This window comes from Solanum lycopersicum, chromosome 5 (genome assembly GCF_036512215.1).
Source record: "Solanum lycopersicum chromosome 5, SLM_r2.1".
Classification (NCBI taxonomy): domain Eukaryota; kingdom Viridiplantae; phylum Streptophyta; class Magnoliopsida; order Solanales; family Solanaceae; genus Solanum; species Solanum lycopersicum.
Window position 1 is genome coordinate 27,376,494 of NC_090804.1, and position 23,089 is coordinate 27,399,582.

Here is a 23,089-nt window from a genome sequence, read left to right on the forward strand (position 1 = left end):
TGACTTTCAGGTTTTGGGAAATGATACTTTAATATGTTTTGGAGCTTCCACATTATTTTTGTTAATCATAGTTGAGTTATTTGTATATGTTCGGGTTTGAATTCCTTGGTTCTCCCACCTAGGAGGTTAAGCTTGGCTGCCACTCACGACTCATTCTGGGTCGTGAAACTCGTACAAAACATGAAATGAAGTTAATGCTAAACCTTATCTCGAGATTGAGTTTCTTATCTTCTGACTCTAAAGGTATAAGTTGATACTTCATATATTATTACATCATGAAAGTTGAATATAACTTTGTTGGAGTGAACATATAACACAAATTATATTATTGCCTTATAGGTGGGATTTGTAAAAAAGCCCTCTCTTTTGTAAATTTCTTTTTAAGTTTGTATCTTGGGCTTCAAGATTACTCAAACTAAAATTGTATCGAATATGCATGTCGGTATAATTAATTTGCATGGACCTTAAGCATGAACAAACAACTGTAAACTAAATAATGTAAATTCATGTTGAGAATATTGAAAATATGTTAATCACCAAGAGTGTGTTTGGTATGAAGAAAAATATTTTTCGGAAATTGTTTTCTAAATTTCTCATGTTTGGTTGGGTCAAATGTTTTTCAAATAAACTCATTTTCCTCAAATTTAAGGAAAATGACTTCCCTTCAAAACTTAAAGAAAGTATTTTTTAAAACTTTCTTCCAACCTCGCCTACCCAAAAGATAGAGGGAGGTGTGGGCAACGGAAAAACCAAGCAGCTCACCACAACTCCAAGACACACCAAACTCAGACTCAAACTACTCCTCGAGATCCGCTCCTACTCAAAATCGAATCTGCACCACAAAGAGTGCAACAAGTGTAGTATGAGTACGAAACCACGTGTACCCAGTATGTCTCATTGACCGACAAGGAAGAAGTAGTGACGGGAGTTTATATCAGGAAAATAAATTCTGAAATTATATATATATACATATATATATATATGTGTGTGTGTGTATATATATATATATGTATATATATATCTATATCTATATATATATATATATATATATATATATACATATATGCATATAAATATATAAATATATATATATATATATATTACACTTACTATTTGAGTTTCATCAATAAAGGTAATCAAACATCAAGTACTTTCTAACAAAAAAAAACACATAATCATCAAGAACGAATGATATGATGAAATGCAATGCAATATGATACCATGTAATGATATGTCTAAGAATACCCAGTAATCATTCAACCGTATATACATAATACTCGTCGGAAATACATCGAGATCTCATGACCCATGGGGGACTCGCGAGGTCCATATACCGACACGGACGATCTCCACGTATCTGTGCGGATGATCTCAACACACTATCAAAACATCAAATAATTTCCGCACAGGCGGTCTCCACGTGCCCAAATTACACACCTTAAATTCTCACCATCTCCAGCACGGACGATCTCCACGAGCCGAACTTATACCTAGTCTCATGTCTATGCATGTGCACAATATTATTTCAATATAAGGGGATGATCACAACTATACGGGTGAAATACAGAGAACACAATAACACAATAATTTCAAGTCAATAATATATCAACTAATGCCCATATAATTTTGGAAATTCTCAAATTACAATCCGCATTCTATAGTAGTAACTTTGCGTTTTATAGCACCGGTACTCGTACCAATGCCCGTCACACTATTGATACGAAACCCCCGTCTTTCGCCGTTACCGCTTTTTCTAGCTTCATTTTTTTCTTTAATTAGGAAAACGTCCTTCAAAGAGTCTAAAAATTCTTAACATACCTCAAAGTGACGAGCTCGTGTCACGAATCCACAAGATAGTTCCCTTCCTTTTCGTAAAGTTTATGAATGTTCATGATCTACCAATTATGCAATATTCGTAAGTAAGCGAGTTTGTAGACACTTAAATTATTATGTCTAACCTAGATCCCAAAACTCACTCATATGTTCAATCAAGCTCCTACTCTTGATATAATTACATGTCAAGGATCCCAATTGCTAACTTTCAAGCCTAATCTTAAGCCTCAATTCCTCCAAGTATCTCAAATTCAACGCTAATCATATAATATACACCTAATAATTAGTTACCTATTTTAATATAACAAAAACTAAATTTATTATGTTATAATAATAAGAAAAAAAGCCAAGATAATAACCAATACGAAGAACTAACTTGCAGAACCTAAATTCTCAGACTTCCTATATACATGCCTCAATATGACCTCGTAACTTTTTTTTTCTTTCTTTTTTGGCCTAAAACCCCATTAACTACAGCCACTACAATTCCAATATATACACAGTAAAAAGAAGTTCCAACAACTAAGAAAAAGACAAACGAACCTTTCTACAACTACTACATTTAAATTTTGCTAGCATATGCTTTCTAATGATTTGATACTTACTACTACCAAATTATTGTAATTGCCTTAATTATTAACAAATTATTATATATCAATTTAATTAATAAAGTGTTCCCTCCAAAATCTAGAAAAACGGCACTACTTCTGCCAACCAATCTTTCAAAACCTCATATTTAAATAATTAACACGACAAACATACATTCATTATTACCCATGTAAAAATCAAGAAAAATTCTCAAATTGCTTCTTACTCGCAAATTTTTGTTTGGCCCCTCAAGTTTTTGCATTCACGCCGCACACCGATAGTTTCTTACCCTTACTCCCTTTTTTTTCCTAATATTAATTAAGTATTAAAAGTGGTTAATCCCACTAACTTAAGTTAATTATACTGGTCAAGTATAAAAGGTAATAAATGAATTATGAAATGACCCACTAACTACAAACTATATTAGTTATTCAATAAAATTTTCATCAACTAGATACTCTTAGTTACCGAATATCTCATAGTTCCCATTTAAATTTTATGAAAAGAGTCCAAATAGTCATAATACTCAAAACGACCTAGCGGGTTATTACATCACCTACCACTTAAACAAACGTTCGTCCTTGAACGAAAAAAGAAAAGAGCTAAGAGCTAACTGAACGCACAAAAAGCTGAGGATATTTACTCCTCATGTCTGACTATGTCTCCCATGTAGCCTCCTCCACTGAATGATGCTTCCATTGAACCTTTACTGAAGCCATCTCTTTGGACCTTAGCTTCGAATTTGCCTATCAAAAATGGTAACCTTCTCCTCCTCAAAAGTCGAATTTTGATCAAGTAACACTGAATCCCATTGAATCACATGAGCACCACCCTAATGATACTTCTTTTGCATCGAAATATGAAATACATGATGGATACCTGAGAAACCAGGTGGCAAAGACAACTGGTACTCCACCTCACCAATACGCTCCACAATCTCAAAAGGAGCAATATACCTTGGACTCAACTTGCACTTCTTTCCAAATCTCATCACACCCTACATGGGTGAAACCTTAAGTAGAACCCTCTCTCCAACCATAAACTCCAAATCACGAACCTTCCTATCTGCATAACTCTTTTGCCTACTATGAGCCATGTGAAGTCTATCTTGGATCAACTTGACCTTGTCCAAGGAATACCTCAACAAATTTGTACCCCACGGTCTAACCTCAAATGCATCAAACCATCCAATTGGAGATCGACATCTCCTACCATAAAAAGCCTCAAATGGTTCCATCTCAATACTCGAATGGTAACTATTATTGTAAGCAAACTCTGCTAATGGCAAGAACTGATCCCAGTGACCAACAAAGTCAATCACACATGCGCGCAACATGTCCTTAAGAACCTGAATAGTTCGCTCAGACTGGCCATGAGTCTGAGGGTGAAAGGCTGTACGAAGATCCACTCGAGTGCCCAACTCCTTCTGCATAGAACGCCAGAAATTAGATATAAATTGGGTGCCACGATCTGAAATAATAGATATAGGAACCCCATGCAAACGAACTATCTCTTAAATATAGATCTTTGCTAACTTCTCTGAGTTATAGGTAGTCTGAACTGGTACAATGTGTGCAGACTTAGTCAGTCGATCCACGATGACCCATATAACATCAAACTTACCCAAGGTACGTGGAAACCCTACCACAAAGTCCATAGCAATGCGCTCCCATTTCCATTGAGGTATGGGCATCCTCTGAGTCATACTTCCAGGCATTTGGTGTTCATACTTCACTTACTGACAATTCAAACGCCGAGATACAAAATATACTATGTCCCTCTTCATACGACACCACCAATAATGTTGCTTCAAGTCATGATACATCTTAGTAGACCCTAGATGAATAGGGTACCTCGAACTATGGGCCTCCTCCATGATCAATCTTGTTAAATCACCTGTCCGAGGAACTCAAATACGACCTTTAATCCTCAAAACTCTGTTTGCTTGTCCCTTTAACACCTTGTCTCTAATCTTACATAAATCACCATCATCAAACTGTTGAGCCCGAATCTGTTCCAACAAGGATGACCTAGCCTCCATATAAGCCAACACCTTACGAGGTTCCAAAATATCAAGTCTCACAAAAGCTATTGGCCAAGGATTCGACATCCCTAGCTAAAGGACGCTCGTCAACCTACAACATAGCTAGACTACCTATACTTACCGCCTTTCGACTCAAGGCATCTGCTACAACATTTGCCTTGCCTTGATGATAAAGAATAGTCATGTCGTAGCTTGAGCAACTCAACCATCTCCGCTGCCTCAAATTCAAATCTTTCTAATTGAATATATATTGGAGGCTACGATGATCCGTGAAAACCTCACAATGCACACCATAAAGATAATTCCTCCAAATTTTCAATGCAAGCACAACAACCGCCAACTCTAATTCATGAATAGGATAATTCTTCTCATGAACCTTCAACTATCTCGAAGCATAAGCTATCACTTTTCCTTTGTGCATTAATACACAACCAAGAACAATCCGAGAAGCATCACAATATACAACAAAACCCTCTACCTCCACGGGTAGCGTCAAAATCGGAGCAGTAGTTAATAAAGTCTTGAGCTTTTGGAAACTAACCTCACACTCGTCAGACCACTGAAAAGTCACCTCCTTCTATGTCAGTCTAGTTAATGGAGATGCAATGGATGAGAAACCCTCAACAAACCGTCGATAATAACCTGAAAGGACTAAGAAACTCCGAATTTCAGTAACTGAAGTAGGTCTGACTGAATCTCTAACTGCCTCAATATTCTTAGGATCTACCATGTTACCCTCGTTGAACACTACATGTCCTAAGAATGCTACCGAACTAAGACAAAACTCACACTTTGAAAACTCTGCATAAAGCTTCTTATCCTATAGAATCCCAAGCACGATCTTCAAATGATGTTCATGTTACTCCTTAGTCCGTGAGTATATCAATATATCATCTATGAAGACAATAACAAAGGAATCCAAATACTGTCTGAAAACTCGATTCATCAAGCCCATAAAAGATGCAGGGGAATTAGTCAATCCAAAAGACATCACCAAAAACTCATAATGGCCATAACGTGTTCGAAAAGTTGTCTTAAGGATATCCTCCGCCCTAACCTTCATCTGGTGATAGCCAGATCTTAAATTAATCTTAGATAAAATTGAAGCACCCTACAACTGATCAAATAAGTCATTAATACGAGGTATCGGGTACTTATTTCTGATGGTTACCTTATTCAACTATCGATAGTCAATACACATACACATAGATCAATCTTTCTTCTTCACAAATAACACTGGAGAACCCCAAGGAGATACACTCGGTCTAATAAAACCTTTGCTCAACATATCCTGCAACTGCTTCTTCAACTCTTTCAATTCAGCTGATGCCATATGATAAGGAGGAATGGAAATAGGCCGAGTGCCTGGCTCTACATCAATACAAAAATCAATATCACGATCTAGTGGAAGACATGGAAAATCGGTCAGAAATACTTCTGAAAATTCACTCACCACTGGAATGACTCAAGCATATGAGTCTCAATACTAGTATCTCGAACGTGGGCCAAGTAAGCCAAACATCCTCTATGTACCAACTGAAGATCCTTAAGAAATGATATCACACCCTTAGAAGGGTGACAAAGAGAACCTCTCAATTCTACTATAGGAATTCAAGGCATAACTAAAGTGATTGTCTTGGCATGACAATTTAAAATTGTGTGGTAAGAAGATAACCAATCCATACCGAGAATCACATCAAAATCTATCATATCTAAGACCTTTAAATCTGCGTGAGTGTCATACCTCATCAAGGTAACATTACATAATCGATACATTCGATCTACAACTACAAAATACCCGACAGGAGTAGAAACATGTATCGGCAAATCAAGAGATTCACATAATATATATGTGGATACATCAGAATAAATAGAGCCTGGATCAAATAATACACTAGCTGATCGATGAAAAACTTGAATAATACATGTGATAACAACATTTGAAGCCTCAGCCTCTTGCCTACCTGGAAAAGCATAACAGTGAGAACGACCTCCATCAAATTGTGAACCTCCACGACCACCACTTCGACCAGAAGGAGAACCACCTCTACCTAAATGAGGACCACCTCTACCATTCTGTGCACCACACCTAGCTGGAGATTGTGCATCCTTGGAAGTCGAAGCCTCAGAACACATATGTAAGCCACCACGTCTAGTCCTAGGGCAGTCTCTCACAAAGTTTTCCATATCACCACACTCAAAACAGCCCCTACGAGACGCATGCTTATGAGAGCACCCTGACTGAACAGAATGCCCTCCACGAACTATAGGCCTAGAAGATGAACCTTGTGAAGTATGCACTGAGCTCGAAGAACTATGCCTACTGTAACCAGCCTCAGACGTAGGTATAGCAGCATGAATGGATCTGCTGGACTGAAAGTGATAAACTATCCCTACATAAGCTCGACTCCTAGGCGGAGCACCACAAAAATCACCTGAATAACGGGTCCTTTTTCCCTCACGCTGCTCAAATCCTTCACGTCGAATCATCTCCAACTCCTTAGCAGCGTCTACCACTTTCTAGAACGTAACACCAGAAACAGCAACCTGAGAAACTCCTAGACAAATCGTAATAATCAGCCCCTTAACAAACCTCCTCACTCTCTCAGCCTCTATAGGAAGTATCATCGAAACATGCGTAGCCAAGGCATGAAATTTACCCTCATACTCTGCAAGTGACATACCACCTTGCTGCAAACCCTCAAACTCGGTCCTCTTGCGCTCCCTATCACTGCGTGGGACAAATTTTGATAGTAATACCTGAGTAAACTAAGTCCAGGACAATGGAGGAGATCCACCGGCCTACTACTAATATAATCCCTCCACCACTGTTTGGCATAGCCAGTCATCTGAAACGTTGTGTAGTCAACTCCATGACACTCCACTAATCCAAGATTATGCAACCTCTCATGACAACTAACTATAAATTCATATGCATCTTTAGTTAAGTCACTAGTATAAGTAGGAGGAATCATTAGTCTGAACCTACCAAACATCTTTTGCTCATCAATGGTCATACTATCCAAATGAGGAGCTACAACAACAGCTGGTTGAGTCCTAGGAGTCAGAGAATCTAGAGCAACTATCGGATCTGGAGTATGACCTCCGACACCGGTCTGTGAGCCATCAGAAGTGAGAGGCAAAGCTCCTGCCTGAGCCATCCCCTCTAGGAGTCCTAACATACATACAAAGGTATCTTGAAGCACTGGGTGACAATAGTACTGGGTAGAGCCTGAGCTTGCTCATCCCCATCGACACGATCTTGCACATCCTCATGAATATCCTCTGCATCAGGAGGTACGGTCCTATCACGACCCTAGGTAACTATTGGTACTTGACCCTCCACAGGTGCTGCAATACGGCCCCTACCCCGACCTTGAGCTCGTCTCCTGCCTCTACCTCAGAAAGTGTTCCCAAAAGTAGGCACAGGAATAGGATTCTGACCACCACTTGCCCATGTACGAGTTCTCGCCATCTGAGAGAATGAGATATCAAGATTAGAATTTCAACAAGGTCAAGTGTGCACGATAGTGAATGAAAGAACAAAATATTTCCTAAATGTCCTATAGCCTCTCGAAGATAGGTATGGACGTCTTTATTCCGATACGCCAGACTCTACTAGACATTGCTCTTATACTCGTTAGACCGATGAACGTAGGCACCTATGTTCCAAACAAATAGGTAAGGCAACCAACATATTTTAACAGACTTAACTAATTAATGAGTGAAAAGACAACAATTAGCCAAATCTCCAACATGGAGTTCCTTCTAAATACTAAAGCGGAAAACTGAAAAAAAATACTACCTAAGAATTGGTGTCATAAGTACAAGAGCTTCTAAAATACGATGCAAGTCTGAAACTGGAATGACAAATCTAACATAAGGGATATCCTGTCTGAATACTGAATAACAGAATAAGTAAAATATAGAGGGAGGTGTAGGTCACGGAACAGCCAAGCAGCTCACAACAACTCCAAGACACACCAAACTCAGACTCAAACTTCTCCTCGAGATGTGCTCCTACTCGAAATTGAATTTGCACCACAAAGAGTGCAACAGGTATAGTATGAGTACGAAACCACGTGTACCCAGTATGTCTCATTGATTGACAACGAAGAAGTAGTGATGGGAGTTTATATAAGGAAAATAAATTCTTAAATTATATAAGTATATATATATATATATATATATATATATATATATATATATATATATATATATATATATATATATTACACTTACTATTTGAGTTTCATCACTAAAGGTAATGAAACATCAAGTACTTTCTAACACACAAAAAAACACATAATCATCAAGAACGAATGATGTGATGAAATTCAATGCAATATGATACCATGTAATGATATGTCTCAGAATACCCAGTACTCGCTCAACCATATATACATGATACTCGTGGGATATACATTGAGATCTCATGACCTATGGAGGACTCGCGAGGTCCATATACCGACACGGACGATCTCCACGTATCTGTGCGGACGATCTCAACGCACTATCATAACATCAAATAATTTTCGCACAGACGTTCTCCATGTGCCCAAATTACAAACCTTAAAATCTCACCATCTCCAGCACGGACAATCTCCACGTGCCCAACTTATACTCAGTCTCATGTCTATGCATGTGCACAATATTATATCAATATAAGGGGATGATCACAACTATACGGGTGAAATAAAGAGAACACAATCACACAATAATTTCAAGTCAATAATATATCATCTAATGCCCATATAATTTGGAAATTCTCAAATTACATTCCGCATTTTATAGTAGTAACTTTCCGTTTTGTAGCACCGGTACTCGTACTAATGCCCGTATTACTATTGATACGAAACCCCCATCTTTCGCCCTTACCGCTTTTTCAAGTTTCATTTTTTTCTTCAATTAGGAAAACGTCCTTCAACAAGTCTAAAATTCTTAACATACCTCAAGTGTCGAGCTCGCGTCACGAATCCACAAGATAGTTCCCTTCCTTTTCGCAAAGTTTCTGAATGTTCACGATCTACCAATGATGAAATATTCGTAAGTAAGCGAGTTTGTAGACGGTTAAATTATTATGTCTAACCTAGATCTCAAAACTCACTCATATGTTCAATCTAGCTCCTACTCTTCATATAATTACATGTCAAGGATCCTAATTGCTAATTTTCAAGCCTAATATTAAGCCTCAATTCCTCCAAGTATATAAAATTCAACACTAATCATATATTATACACCTAATAATTAATAACCTATTTTAATCTATCAAAAACCAAATTTATAATGTTATAATAATAAGAAAATAAGCCAACTTAATAACCAATACGAAGAACTAACTTGCAGAACCTTCCTATATACCTGCCTCAATATGACCTCCTAACTTTTTTTTAAAAGTTTTTTTCTTTTTTTGTTTTTTTTGCCTAAAACCCCATTAACCAAAGCCACTACAATTCCAATATATACACATACACAGTAAAAAGAAGTTCCAACAACTACGAAAAGGACAAACAAACCTTTCTGCTACTACTACTTCTCCATTTTTCTAGCATATGTTTCCAATGATTTGATACTTACTACTACCAACTTATTGTAATTGACTTAATTATTAATAAATTTTTATTTATCAATTTATTTAATAAAGTGTCCCCTCCTAAATCCAGAAAAACAGCAATACTTCTGCCGACCACTTTTTCAAAACCTCATATTGACATAATTAACACGACGAACATATATTCATTCTTGCCCATGTAAGAATCAAGACAAATTCTCAAATTGCTTCTTACCTGCGAATTTTCGTTTGGCCCCTCATGTTTTTGCATTCACGCCACACACCGATAGTTTCTTACCCTTACTCCTTTTTTTAAAATATATATTAAGTGTTAAAAGTGGTTAATCCCACTAACTTAATTTATTTATATGGTCAAGTATAAAAGGTAATAAATGAATTATGGAATGACCCACTAACTATTAACTATATTAGTTATTCAATAAAATTTTCATCAACTAGATACTCTTAGTAACTGAATATCTCAAAGTTCCCATTTAAATTTTACGAAAAGAGTCGAAATAGTCCTAATTCTCAAAATGACCTTGCAGGACCTAGCGGATCATTACACCAACTCACCCCTACCAGCCCCCGACCCACCCAACCCACCCTTACCATCCCCCCCACCCAACCCAACCCTACCCCACCCCTCCCCCCTCCCAAAAAAAATTATTGATTTTAAAAATTACTTTAAAATTACAAAATTTGATTTTTCACGCCTACCCTCGACCCCTACCCACTCCACTGGCCCCTCTCCCAACCGCCACCCTAGACCACTAACCCCCTACCAGCCCCCTCAAAAGTATTATTATTGTTTTTTTTAAAAAAATAAATAAATTAAAACTTCAATTTTTTTACCCCTACCCTCACCCCCCTCCCTCCCCCCAACAAAATTTTAGTTTATTTTTCAAAAAAAATTCAACTTCAAAAATTATTTTTTACTCTAAAATAAAGGATATTTCTCAAAAAGTTTTTTATTCTAAAACCGAACAATAAAATATTTTTCCGGAAATTATTTTTTACTTACCAACTAAACATGAGAAAATAAGTCAAATATCTACTTGTTTTTCAAGAAAACATTTTCCTTCATACTAAACACATTCCAAGTCTTGCTCATTTTTAATTCATCCATAATTGATTTATCCCCTTTCCTTTAAATGGCCTTCTAGATAAAACTTCTATTTTTATGATGATTAGTCATATTTGAAGAAGTTGACTAATATGATATTAATTGACTACGTACATAACATATTTATGTCATACTTTTGAATGTCGTTACTGCACTAGAAAAATTGACGGTATCACTCGATAAATTGTTAATGAGTTAGAGAAGTATGCACTGGATAGAAGTTGGGAAGGGATGTGTAATAGTAGGTAGGTATGTGAAGTAACTTATGGTGCTACAAGTGTTAGTATGTTTCAACAAATTTCAATTTTGATTGGGAATTTTGGGTGGAGTAGCAGGAAAAACGACTATGTTTGTGTTTGATCTTTATAACTACATTAAAAGGAAACACATAGAAGTCAACTTTTAGCTCAATTACACATAAATCCAGGGAGGTGTTTTATTCTTTTATACTAAAAGACATTCACTGAGAGCTTGTATGGTCATTTTTTCTCATACCGAAATATACGACCTCATTTTCTATTGTGAGTTGTCTATAACAAATTGTTCGATATAATTATTTTTATTTTATTGATTGAAGAAGAGAGTAGTATAATACCCTTTATGACTAACATGAACTTAATCTTCAAATTTGTTTTTGTGTTCAGGCAAATAATAGATATTCTAAGTTCAGGAATATACTCTTGAATTATTTATGAATTGTAAGAGGCACGTTATTCATGATTAGTAAGATAGAGCCTCGACGGAAACAATACTTGGTACATGTCTTATTTTTACATAAGATGATCACAGGTGGTGTAGGTGTCATCATAGGAACAACTATCTCTATTTTAGGCTAAATAGAATATCTTCAGTTGGAGAGTTACCCACTATGATATTTTTATGCCTCTACACTAGATATTTAAATTTTACGCTAGTAGAAGTGTTATTTTTTTAAAATTGATTTTATGGCATTTCTGGTGGCTTTTTACTTAAGGTGGACTTTAACGTTGAAGGCTTGATTTAAGAGCTATTGTTTTGATTATGGCACATATTTGTTTTTAATGTAAAATATTTCATCTCCCACTTTAATAATTACCATGTTGGGCCGTGCAAAGCACTGACCTTGGCCTATCTAGTATATATATATATATATATATATATATATATATATATATATATATATTATAGTCATATGATTATATGAGAAAATATTTATATATAAGGACATGTTATACATCTATTAATTTGATGTATATATTAAGGGTTCGTTTGACCAAGTGATTTGAAATCATGATTTAAAATTATGAGAATGAAATTGAAGTTTTGTTTGGACATTTTATGTTGTTTGTTTTCTCATAATTTTAAAACCCTATAACTTGTAAAACTATTAAAATTATGTCATTTCTTTATAAGATCTTAAAAAATTAGGAAAAGTTTATAAAATCGCATAATATGATATCATAAAACTTTTCTAAAATATTAGAATATTTATTGACCAAACTTATTTTCGTTAAAAAAAATAAACATAAGTTGTTGTGTCTAGTATTTAATATAATATCGCACATCCAACGGATAATCTTCTCGAATTGAACTTGCATTTTTCAACTATATGACTGAGAATATGAAATAACATTGTTACGTTGAATCATTTGTTGGTCAATTTGGTTTGTAAATAATTTGTTAAAAAATAATGAATTTGGTTATTATAAATGGTACACTAGGAAATTATTTAATGTAATAATAAAATTTTTGTTGGTAAAACTTATTGTTTATGAGATATAAATGGTTTTAAAAGTGTCACCATGCAAAACAAGTCGTGAGTGGCACCCACACTTAGCCTCCTAGTCGGGAGAACCAACAAATTTAACCCAACTTACAAAATAAAAGCATAATGCGGAAGCTCAAAATCTTATTAAATATCATTTTTCAAAACCTGAAAGTCATCACGTCAAGGACATTTGATATGCAAATCTAAGTTTAAGAATATCAAATACACAAAAGTAAAAAAATAAAATGATATGTGTCGGAAAACATAGGACTTCATGTCATGACCGAGAGAATTCAACACCAGCTTGTATGTAATGCTCATCCTGGAACCTGATTAGCTGGAGACTGGCTAGAGCTGAGGGCAATTCGAAGTCATTGGTACACTCGATGCACTCCATATAAGAAAAACACAAGTAGGGCTCAGTACGGGGCAACATGTACTGAATAAGTACCACCGGCCAACCAAAAATAGAAACTAATATAAAATGAATAATAATATGAGAGTTCACAATATCATTCAATGCATATCAATCACTATTAAGAGTTTACTATCAAATAGTATAAACCATAGCCTGCCTCCACCGAAGAATTGAAATGAACAACTACTTCTCTAGTGCTTTTCCTTTCCTCAATACTTCAAAACATTTCCAATCTATCAAGTAGATATGCATAATTTGTGAGTTAACAAGCCTACAAACACTCATATTATTCTATGTCTAGCCTAGAACCAAAGACTCATCTAATTATATAAACAATTTCCTAAAGGTCAAACCTAAGGGTAATTATTAATTTCTCCAATTTTTATGATTTTATAGTATTCAATCAATATAATACGCCATATATTTAATTACCTATCTTAATATACAAAATAATTTATAATACGAGACCATAATATTAATATTAAACGTCTGAAGCCACTGGTTAAGAAACCAGCGGCATCCAACCCTCCACCATACACTTACCTGAGTGTTGCATGATGCCAATACCCATATGTCATGATAGTTACACTCCTATAACATATTTCCACCGCTAGCACTCCAATTCTTTACCCCTACTAGGAACTTTAATTGCTAAATATATTCTCCATTAATTATATCAATATAGACACACTCATATAAATGCGACATCTTTATTTTCTTACCCCCTAACATTATAATAAATATATAATAATAATATGCCTCCATCATTGATCATTAATAATTGATTAATTTTTCCAATCAAATCACGTGGCAAACTAAGTGTCTTATAACTAGTCAAACTTCCAATCTATAGTTAAAAACCTTATCTTATTTGAGTTTGAGATTGAAAATGTTATAATAATTCATAATTATATAAGTAGTAATCTCAAGATTAATTTGCTCACCTGAAGCTGCCATGATTTTCTTTCGTTCAGCGCCGTTTTCTTTATTCACCTCTTCTCCTCTTTTCTTTTCTTCTACCAATTATTTTTTTAACCTTGATTACTATATATATATATATATATATATATATATATATATGTATATATATATATATATATATATATATATATGTATATATATATTTTAAATAAAAAAAAATTTAGGGCTTTATAATTTTTTTGCACAACAGTAATAATAATAATTACAATATAATATATATATTAATAAGTTACTTAATGAGCATTACACCTCCTAACCTTTTAATAATATATATAACTCCTAGCCTTTAATTTAATAATACATATATATAACTCCTGATGTCACAATCCAAAAATGGACGTGATGGGACTCGTCTTAACCCACCAAGACAAGTTAGCCTAAAACTCAACCATTACAATGAAGTGCGGAAATAAAATATAAGTAACTTCATAAAACTTCCAAAACCTGGTAGTCACGTGTACAAGCCTCTAAAGTATTACAATTGATTCAAAAGAAAAACTTAAGTCTCAAATGAACTTGTTTCTAGAGTAGAACAAGATCATAATTATGAAGAAGAAAGTCTGTTGAGATGGAAAAAGCTACCTAACAAATCTCAAAGAAGTCTCGAAAAGAAGAGAATGACAAGTACAACAAAAATCCAGGCTCATAACCTACAAAGAAGCAAGGTGTGAGTACCTAACCACACGATACTCAACAAGTAAACCTCTAAACACTAGATAAGGGGATGAAATGCGGGTACTCCTACCACCCCCAACCGAACCTCCACAACTACAACCTGCATTAAAATCAACCCAACCTAACAACTCACAGTTTACATAGCACCTAGCTTAACAACAACACTTAGAAAAATTACATATCCTTAACAACAAACACTTTAAAAAATTACATATCCTTAACAATAATACTTCAACAAATTTCATATCCGCAATAACAAGCTCAATATTGATCAATCACAAGTTCCACAGAAAGGAAATCAGAAGATCAACAAAACATAAAATAAAGTTCACTAATTATAAGTATGTGCAATGCAATGTCAAGTGTAATGATGCATGCCTGACCTAGTGATACACACCCGTTGTCTCTCAGTCCGGGACCCATGAGGGACATATATGTCCATGCAACTGTCGCGACGCATGACATGACCCTCGATAATAGTAACCATCGCGGCGCGCGATACGTCCCACGAAATATAATATCCATTGCGGCACGCGATACCTCCCTAGAAATATAGTATCCATCGCAGTGTGCGATACGTCCCTTGAAATGGTGCATCCGCTTAAGTACTCATTCTTTCTCAATGCACATAACACTTGTCAGAACCAATGCCGCATAATAATGCAGATGACAAGTTCACACAAATAATGAGGAGATGACCATTTTCATAACATTGCACAGTTCACAACCAGACAAACATGGAATCACATCAACAATGATTCAACAAGCCTTCAACCCTTTCTCAACATATCACACATAAATAATTAATCACATTGCCTTTTGTTATCCTTTTTTTTCATCATTAGAATTAATAAATGTGGACAAGTCAACCCATCACCAATCTCGTTACTCCCAAACATATACTACAAGGAAATACACGCATTTCATACACCTAAAAAGATTTTAGAAATCCACTTGCCTCAAATAGTCGAACAATCACTCTGTGACTTGAGTCTTCGTCTTTTCGTTGGACTTCCAACTCAAAGCAATCTATTCATATTATTTGTCATAATAATATTTCGAACCTAAAAAAACTCAAATTACTATAGGTCTAGTCTAAACACAAAAACTCACTCAAATATGTAATCAAGCTCGTAATATTGATGTCAATTAAGATGTCAACCCTCATATTTCCAAATTTCAGGTCTAGGGTTATGTTTCCCTTCTCCAATATCATAAATCTTATGATATTCATATAATACAATGCCCTTAACATTTAATTACCTATCTCATTATAACAAAACTTGATTTATAACTTGGTATCTATAAGAAAATTGTGAAACCAAGCCAAACCCATAGCCATTAATGGACAACCGTATCAAATATTATCAGACCAAAATCTCAATATATCATTCAATCCACAATTCTAACTAAATCCTTATTGACAAGCATTGACTTGCACTAGCATGCTTTTGCAATAATTCTACAAATGTCATAAGTTTGAATAGAAAACATCCTTGTCACTGATTCAAAAACATGTGAATATCTTCTCTCACATTTAGGCATATAAAGCTTTAACTTTGTTAAGGATATCACATTACTCACTATGTGCAATCACAACAATAACTCCTTAGGAACATACATATAATAATATAAAAGCTTGAATTATTTCTGTATTGCAATCCAAAATTATAACTTCCTTATTCCTCACCCACTAAACACCTTAGTCATACATTAACCCATGAATAAAATAATACGATCTTAACCAATTTTAAAATTAATTGATAACAACACTTTAACAATTTAACCTTTTGGTGTTAATGATTTCATAAATAATTGTACAAAATAATTCAACCCAATTATAAAAGATCGAATTTCTTACCTGATTTAAACACATAGTTCCCCTTTAACGATGCAACGTTGCCTCTTTTCTTTTTTCTTTTTTATTACTGTCACAACCCAAAACGAGCCGCGAGTGGCACCCACACTTACCCTCCTATGTGAGCGAACCAACCAATCTAAACCCCAACATTTCAACCATAATAAACAGAATATAATGCGGAAGACTTAAAACTCATTAATATAACCAATAAATAACTTCTAAAATTTAATACTTATTATTCCCCAAAATCTGGAAGTCATCACCACAAGAACATCTATCCTCAAATTACTAAATCTAAGAGTATCTAAGAAGCTAAAATAACTAAACAGCTAGTCCATGCTAGAACTTCAAGGCATCAGGACGTGAAGAAGAAGATCCAGTCAAAGATAGAAACAATAGCTCACCCTGAATTCTGGTGTGATGAAGACTGGCTAGAGTTGCGGACGAGTCGAAGTTGATGGCACGTTTGCTGCATTCCATAAATAACAAGGAAAGAAACATACAAGTAGGGGTCAGTACAAGGCACAAGTACTGAGTAAATATCATCGGCCAACTCAAAATAGAAATCAATATATATTAAACAATAGTATAAAATCAACCATAATACTTAACAGATGACAACAACAAGTACAAGGATCATTGATAACAACCCGAGCACATCTATGAGGACTCAAGCCTCCACACCATACTCACTTAGGAATTAGATTCTTCAAACCTGAGTATATTAGCATAATTCGAGATTCATTCTCTTTGTTCTTCTTGTGTCGGAACGTGACACTCCGATCCTCTACTACTATATATCGGAACGTGACACTCCGATCCTCTACTATCCTGGTGTCGGAACGTGACACTCCGATCCCCTACTATCCTGGTGTCGGAACGTGACACTCCGATCCTCTACTATCCTAGTGTCAGAACGTGACACTCCGATCCCCTAATACTACGTGTCGATTCGTGACACCCGATCCTCGAATCTCATTAATTTCCAGTTCATCAACCTTCCTTTATGCCAAGACATCATCATTAACAAAGAGGTTTTAAGGTTTAAGATTCAACAGCCTCATCATGCTTATTTTATCACAATATATAATCACATCATGCAACCACACAATTAAGCATATAGGAGACTTTACAATACTACCCAATACATATCAATCGCTATTTAGAGTTTACTATGAGATAGAATAAACCATAACCTACCTCCATCGAAGAATTCGTGATCACGCAAGCTACTCCTCAAGGTCTATGCTTTCCTCTTCGTTCTCTCTTCTCTCGCTCGTTCGTCCCTCTCTTCTGTTCTTTCTATTTTTCCTTATTCAAACTCCTTTTCTTTTACCCTAATTATCATATAATTAAGTATAAAAGATGGTAAAAGTAACCCACTATTTATTTCAAGGTTATCTTTTTTAACCCCCAAGTAATTGAATTATTAACATTAAACCACTAACTTTATAATCATAAGCAGGAATAGTCCAAAACACCCCTCAAAAACTTTTAACAGAAATTCGAGCCAGTCAGGGTTATGCAGCCTGTGACGGTCCGTCATTACTGTGACGGTCCGTACTGCAGGTCCGTCACAAATTTAGAGAGTTAATTCTATGGAAAGATTTGTGACGGTCAGTCGTGCAAACGACGGTCCGTCCTGCCATTCCGTCGTGAAGTTCAGAGAGTCGATCTCAGTACCCAAATTTCCAAAGTCTAAGTGTTTTGGAACAAGACCCCCTCGACGGTCCGTCGTGGGATCCGTCGACCCAGAAAGTTATTACCATAATAAACTCTACTGCTCAAAAATGACTAAACAGGTCGTTACAATAGATACCAATTTACCCATCGTTCGTCCTCGAACGATCACAAGAAGAAAAACAAGGGAGAAAAGGAGTACCTGAATCTGAAAACAGGTGTGGGTATCTTTCTTGCATATCCGCCTCGAACTCCCAAGTGAACTCTTCAACTGGACGATTCTTCCACTGAACCATGATGGATGCAATCTCCCTTGACCTCAACTTGCGGACTTCTCTATCTAAAATAGCAACAGGCTCCTCCTCATAAGACAAATTCTCATCAAGAAGAACTGAATCTCAACGAATGATGTAGTTTCCATCCCCATGGTATCTTTTCAACATAGACACATGATATACCGGATGCACTCCTGACAGTCCTGGGGGTAAGGGTAATTCTTAAGCTACCTCCCCTACGCGCTTCAGAACTTCAAATGGACCAATATACCTCAGACTAAGCTTACTCGTTTACCAAACCGCATCACCCCTTTCATGGGTGAAACCTTCAGCAAAACTTGCTCACCCTCCATAAACTCCAAGTCTCTAACCTTTCGATCTGCATATTCTTTCTACCTACTTTGAGCCGCTAAAAGCTTTTCCTGAATGCATTTCACTTTATCTAACGATTCCCTCAGAAGGTCAGTACCGCAAGGTCTAACCTCAAATGCATCAAACCACCCAATGGGAGACCTACATCTTCTCCCATACAGTGCCTCAAATGGGGCCATATCATTACTTGAGTGATAGCTATTGTTGTATGAGAACTCAGCTAAGGGTAAGAAGTTATCCCAATGACCACCAAATTCAATCACACATGCACGAAGCATATCTTCCAACACCTGAATCGTTCGCTCAGACTGACCATCGGTCTGAGGGTGAAATGCAGTACTAAGGTCCAACCTAGTACCTAATTCAGCATGCAATGTTCTCCAAAACTTAGAAGTAAACTGCATACCTCTATCTTATATGATGGAAAGTGGAACTCCATGCAATCGAACAATTTCTGAGATATAGAGTTTGGCTAACTTCTCTGCATTGTAAGTCACCTTGACCGGAATGAAGTGAGCAGACTTAGTTAATCTGTCCACAATTACACAAATAGAATCAAACTTACCCAATATCTTTGGAAGACCAACCACGAAGTCCATTGCAATTCTCTCCCACTTCCATTCAGGAATGGGCATTCTCTGATGTGTTCCTCCGGGCCTCTGGTGTTCATACTTTACCTGCTGACAATTCGGGCATTGGCGACAAAATCAACGATGTCACACTTCATCCTATTCCATAAAAAATGTTGCTTTAGGTCGCGATACATCTTGGTTGCACCAGGATGTATAGAATATCCTGAACTATGAGCCTCTGTAAGAATGGTGTGGATCAAATCATCAACACGGGGCACACATACCCTTCCATTAATCCTCAAAACGCCTTCCTCATCAATTATTGCCTTTTTAGCCTCTCCTCGCTACACCATATCCCAAATTCGGCTCAGCTTCTCATCATCAAACTGCTTTCCCTTAATCTTGTCAAGAAAGGAAGATCTTGCCTCCACACAGGTCAGAAATCTCCCTTCTCATTTACTTCTAGCCTCATAATGTCATTAGCTAGAGTCTGAACCTCTCTAGCCAATGGGCGTCTAGAAACCTGCAAGTGGGCTAGACTTCCCATGCTCCCTGCCTTTCTACTTAAAGCATCTGCCACAACATTAAATTTTCCCGGATGATACAAGATTGTGATATCATAGTCCTTCAGTAATTCCATCCACCTCCTCTGTCTCAAATTCAAATCTTTCTGAGTAAGACATATTGTAAACTACGATGATCAGTATAGACTTCACACTTAACCCCATATAGATAATGTCTCCATTGCTTTAATGCAAACACTACCGCAGCCGACTCCAAATCGTGGGTCGGATATTTATGTTCATGCACCTTTATTTGCCTCGAAGCATAAGCAATTACATTCTTCTCTTGCATTATCGCTGCACCCAAACCAAAATAGGATGAATCACAATAAACAATAAAATTCTTACCTTCCACTGGCAAGTTAAGAATTGGTGTAGTAGTCAACAAAGTCTTGAGCTTCTGAAAGCTTTCTTCACACTCGTCCGACCATACAAATGGAACACTCTGCTTAGTCAAGTTTGTCAATTGGGATGCAACAGAAGAGAATCCCTTGACAAATCGACGGTAGTAGCTAGCTAAACAAACGAAGCTCCTTACCTCTGTAACATTAGTAAGGCTTACCCAACTCTTCACTGCTTCAATCTTAGAAGGATCCACCATCACTCCATCCTTAGACATCACATGCGCCAAGAAGGACACTGAATCTAGCCAAAACTCACACTTGGAGAATTTGGCGTAAAGCTTTTTCTCCCTCAACATTTCCAATACCATTCTCAAGTGCTCCTCATGTTCTTTCCTGCTCTTTGAGTATACCAGTATATCATCAATGAATACAATGACAAAGAGATCCAGATAAGGCTTAAAAATCCCGTTCATCAAGCTCATGAAAGCAGCAGGGGCATTCGTAAGCCCAAAAGACATTACTAAGAATGCATAATGCCCATACCTGGTTCAAAAAGCAGTCTTTGGCACATCCGATGCCCGTATTTTCAATTGATGATAACCAGATCTCAAATCGATTTTTGAGAAGGTACAAGCACCTTGTAACTGATCGAACAAATCATCGATGCGAGGAAGAGGATACTTGTTCTTAATAGTTACCTTATTCAGTTGTCTATAGTCTATGCACATCCAAAAGCTTCCACCCTTCTTCTTCACAAACAAAACAGGAGCACCCCAAGGGGATGCACTTGGTCTAATAAAGCCTTTCCCTAACAACTCTTGATGTTGGGCCTTTAACTCCCTTAACTCCGCGGGAGCCATTCAATAAGGGGGTATAGAAATGGGGCGAGTACCCGGCTCCAGATCAATGCAAAAGTCAATATCCCTATCCGGTGGCATACCAGGAAGGTCTACAGGAAACACATCCAGAAACTCACGGACTATCGAAACCAACTCAATTGAAGGTACTTACGTAGTATCATCCCTGAGATGTGCCAAGAAAGCTAAACAACCCTTACTAACAATTCTCTTAGCACGAAGAAAGGAGATGATATGAACTGGGGTGGAAGCATAGTCACCCTCCCACACTAGCGGATTTGTCCCAGGCTTGGCCAATGTCACAGTTTTGGCATTACAATCTAAGATTGCAAAGTTTGGAGAAAGCCAAGTCATACCCAGAATTACATCGAAATCAACCATTTCTAAGATGACCAAGTCTACATGAGTATTTCTCCGCACAAAAGTCACAATACATGACCTTTAGACCTTTTCAACTATCACAGACTCACCCACCGGAGTAGAAACACGAATAGGCATGTCAAGCAATTCACAATGTAAATTAAGACCAGTAGCAAATGAGGAAGATACATATGAAAATGTGGAGCCAGGATCAAATAATACAGAAGCCATGCAATCACAAACCAAAAGATTACCTGTGATAGCAGCATTAGATGTCTCCGCTTCAGATCTTCCAGGGAGAGCATAACAATGGGCCCTATCACCTGTCTGCCCGTTGCCCCTACCATGTTGCGCTGCAGTAGTTCCAATTTGCCCGTCACCCCGGCCGTTTTGGTGACCACCATTACCTCGGCCACCACGTCCTCCAGAATAGCAGCCTCTTCCACGACCACCTCTACCTCTGACTATTGGGGGTCTGTAACTCTGTTTTGGACAATACCTCTTAATATATCCAGTCTCCCCATATCCATAACACTCTCTGGGTTCAAGCATAGGTCCCTGTGAGAATGACAAAGTCTGGGGGTAACCTCTAAACTCAGAGAAATGTTGACCGGTCTGTGGTGGACCCCCAGCTACAGTCTGCAGTGAAGACTTAATAGGTCGGGCTTGATAACTTCCTGAACTATGCCCTCTGGAGTAAGAACCACTAAACTCACCTCCCTTACGAAACTTCCTAGTAGTTTATGCCATGGCGAAGTCATCTGGCTTCACTCCCTTTACCTCTATCACGAAGTCTACCACTTTCTGAAAGGATTTTGCTGCATTAGCTACCTGTAAGGCTGGAATCTGCAAATCTGACCTCAATCCCTTCACAAAACGGCGAATCCGCTCTTGTGGACTGAAGCAAAGCTGGGTGGCATACCTGGATAATGCACGAAACTTAGCCTCATACGCAGTAACCGACATCCTGCCTTGCTCTAGGCTCAGGAACTCATTTCTCCTCCTATCCCTCCATGTCTGGGGTATATACTTCTCCATAAATAAGCTAGAGAATGATGCCCAAGTCATAGGTGGTGCCTGTGCTGGTGGACACTCAACATACGATCGCCACCATATTTTGGCATTTCCTTGAAACTGATAGGTTACAAACTCAACACCGATCGTTCCACTATGCCCATCTGATGTAGCAACTCATGACAATCAACCAGAAAATCATAGGCATCCTCAGATTTAGCACCCTTG

General features: G+C 36.9%; 1 protein-coding gene across 1 annotated transcript; it reads right to left on the reverse strand.

The window, feature by feature from the left end:
• Positions 1-5,675: 5,675 nt before the first annotated feature.
• On the reverse strand, positions 5,676-7,626 carry LOC138348728 (uncharacterized). Its single transcript, XM_069298302.1, has 4 exons — positions 7,292-7,626; positions 7,067-7,196; positions 6,151-6,985; positions 5,676-5,920 (listed from the first exon to the last, which is right to left on the reverse strand). Exons 1-4 carry the CDS (start codon positions 7,624-7,626, stop codon positions 5,676-5,678), a joined length of 1,545 nt encoding a protein of 514 aa, XP_069154403.1.
• Between the last annotated feature and the right edge of the window lie 15,463 nt (positions 7,627-23,089).

Bases quoted from the DNA above. Each gene is read 5' to 3' on its own strand.
- LOC138348728 (XM_069298302.1), bottom strand. From the start codon at position 7,626: ATGGCTCAGGCAGGAGCTTTGCCTCTCACTTCTGATGGCTCACAGACC. The intron at 7,197-7,291 runs GTGGAGGGATTA...TGTCCCACGCAG, and splicing joins ACTGGCTATGCCAAACAGTG to TGATAGGGAGCGCAAGAGGA. The intron at 6,986-7,066 runs GTGAGGAGGTTT...GTTACGTTCTAG, and splicing joins TTCCTATAGAGGCTGAGAGA to AAAGTGGTAGACGCTGCTAA.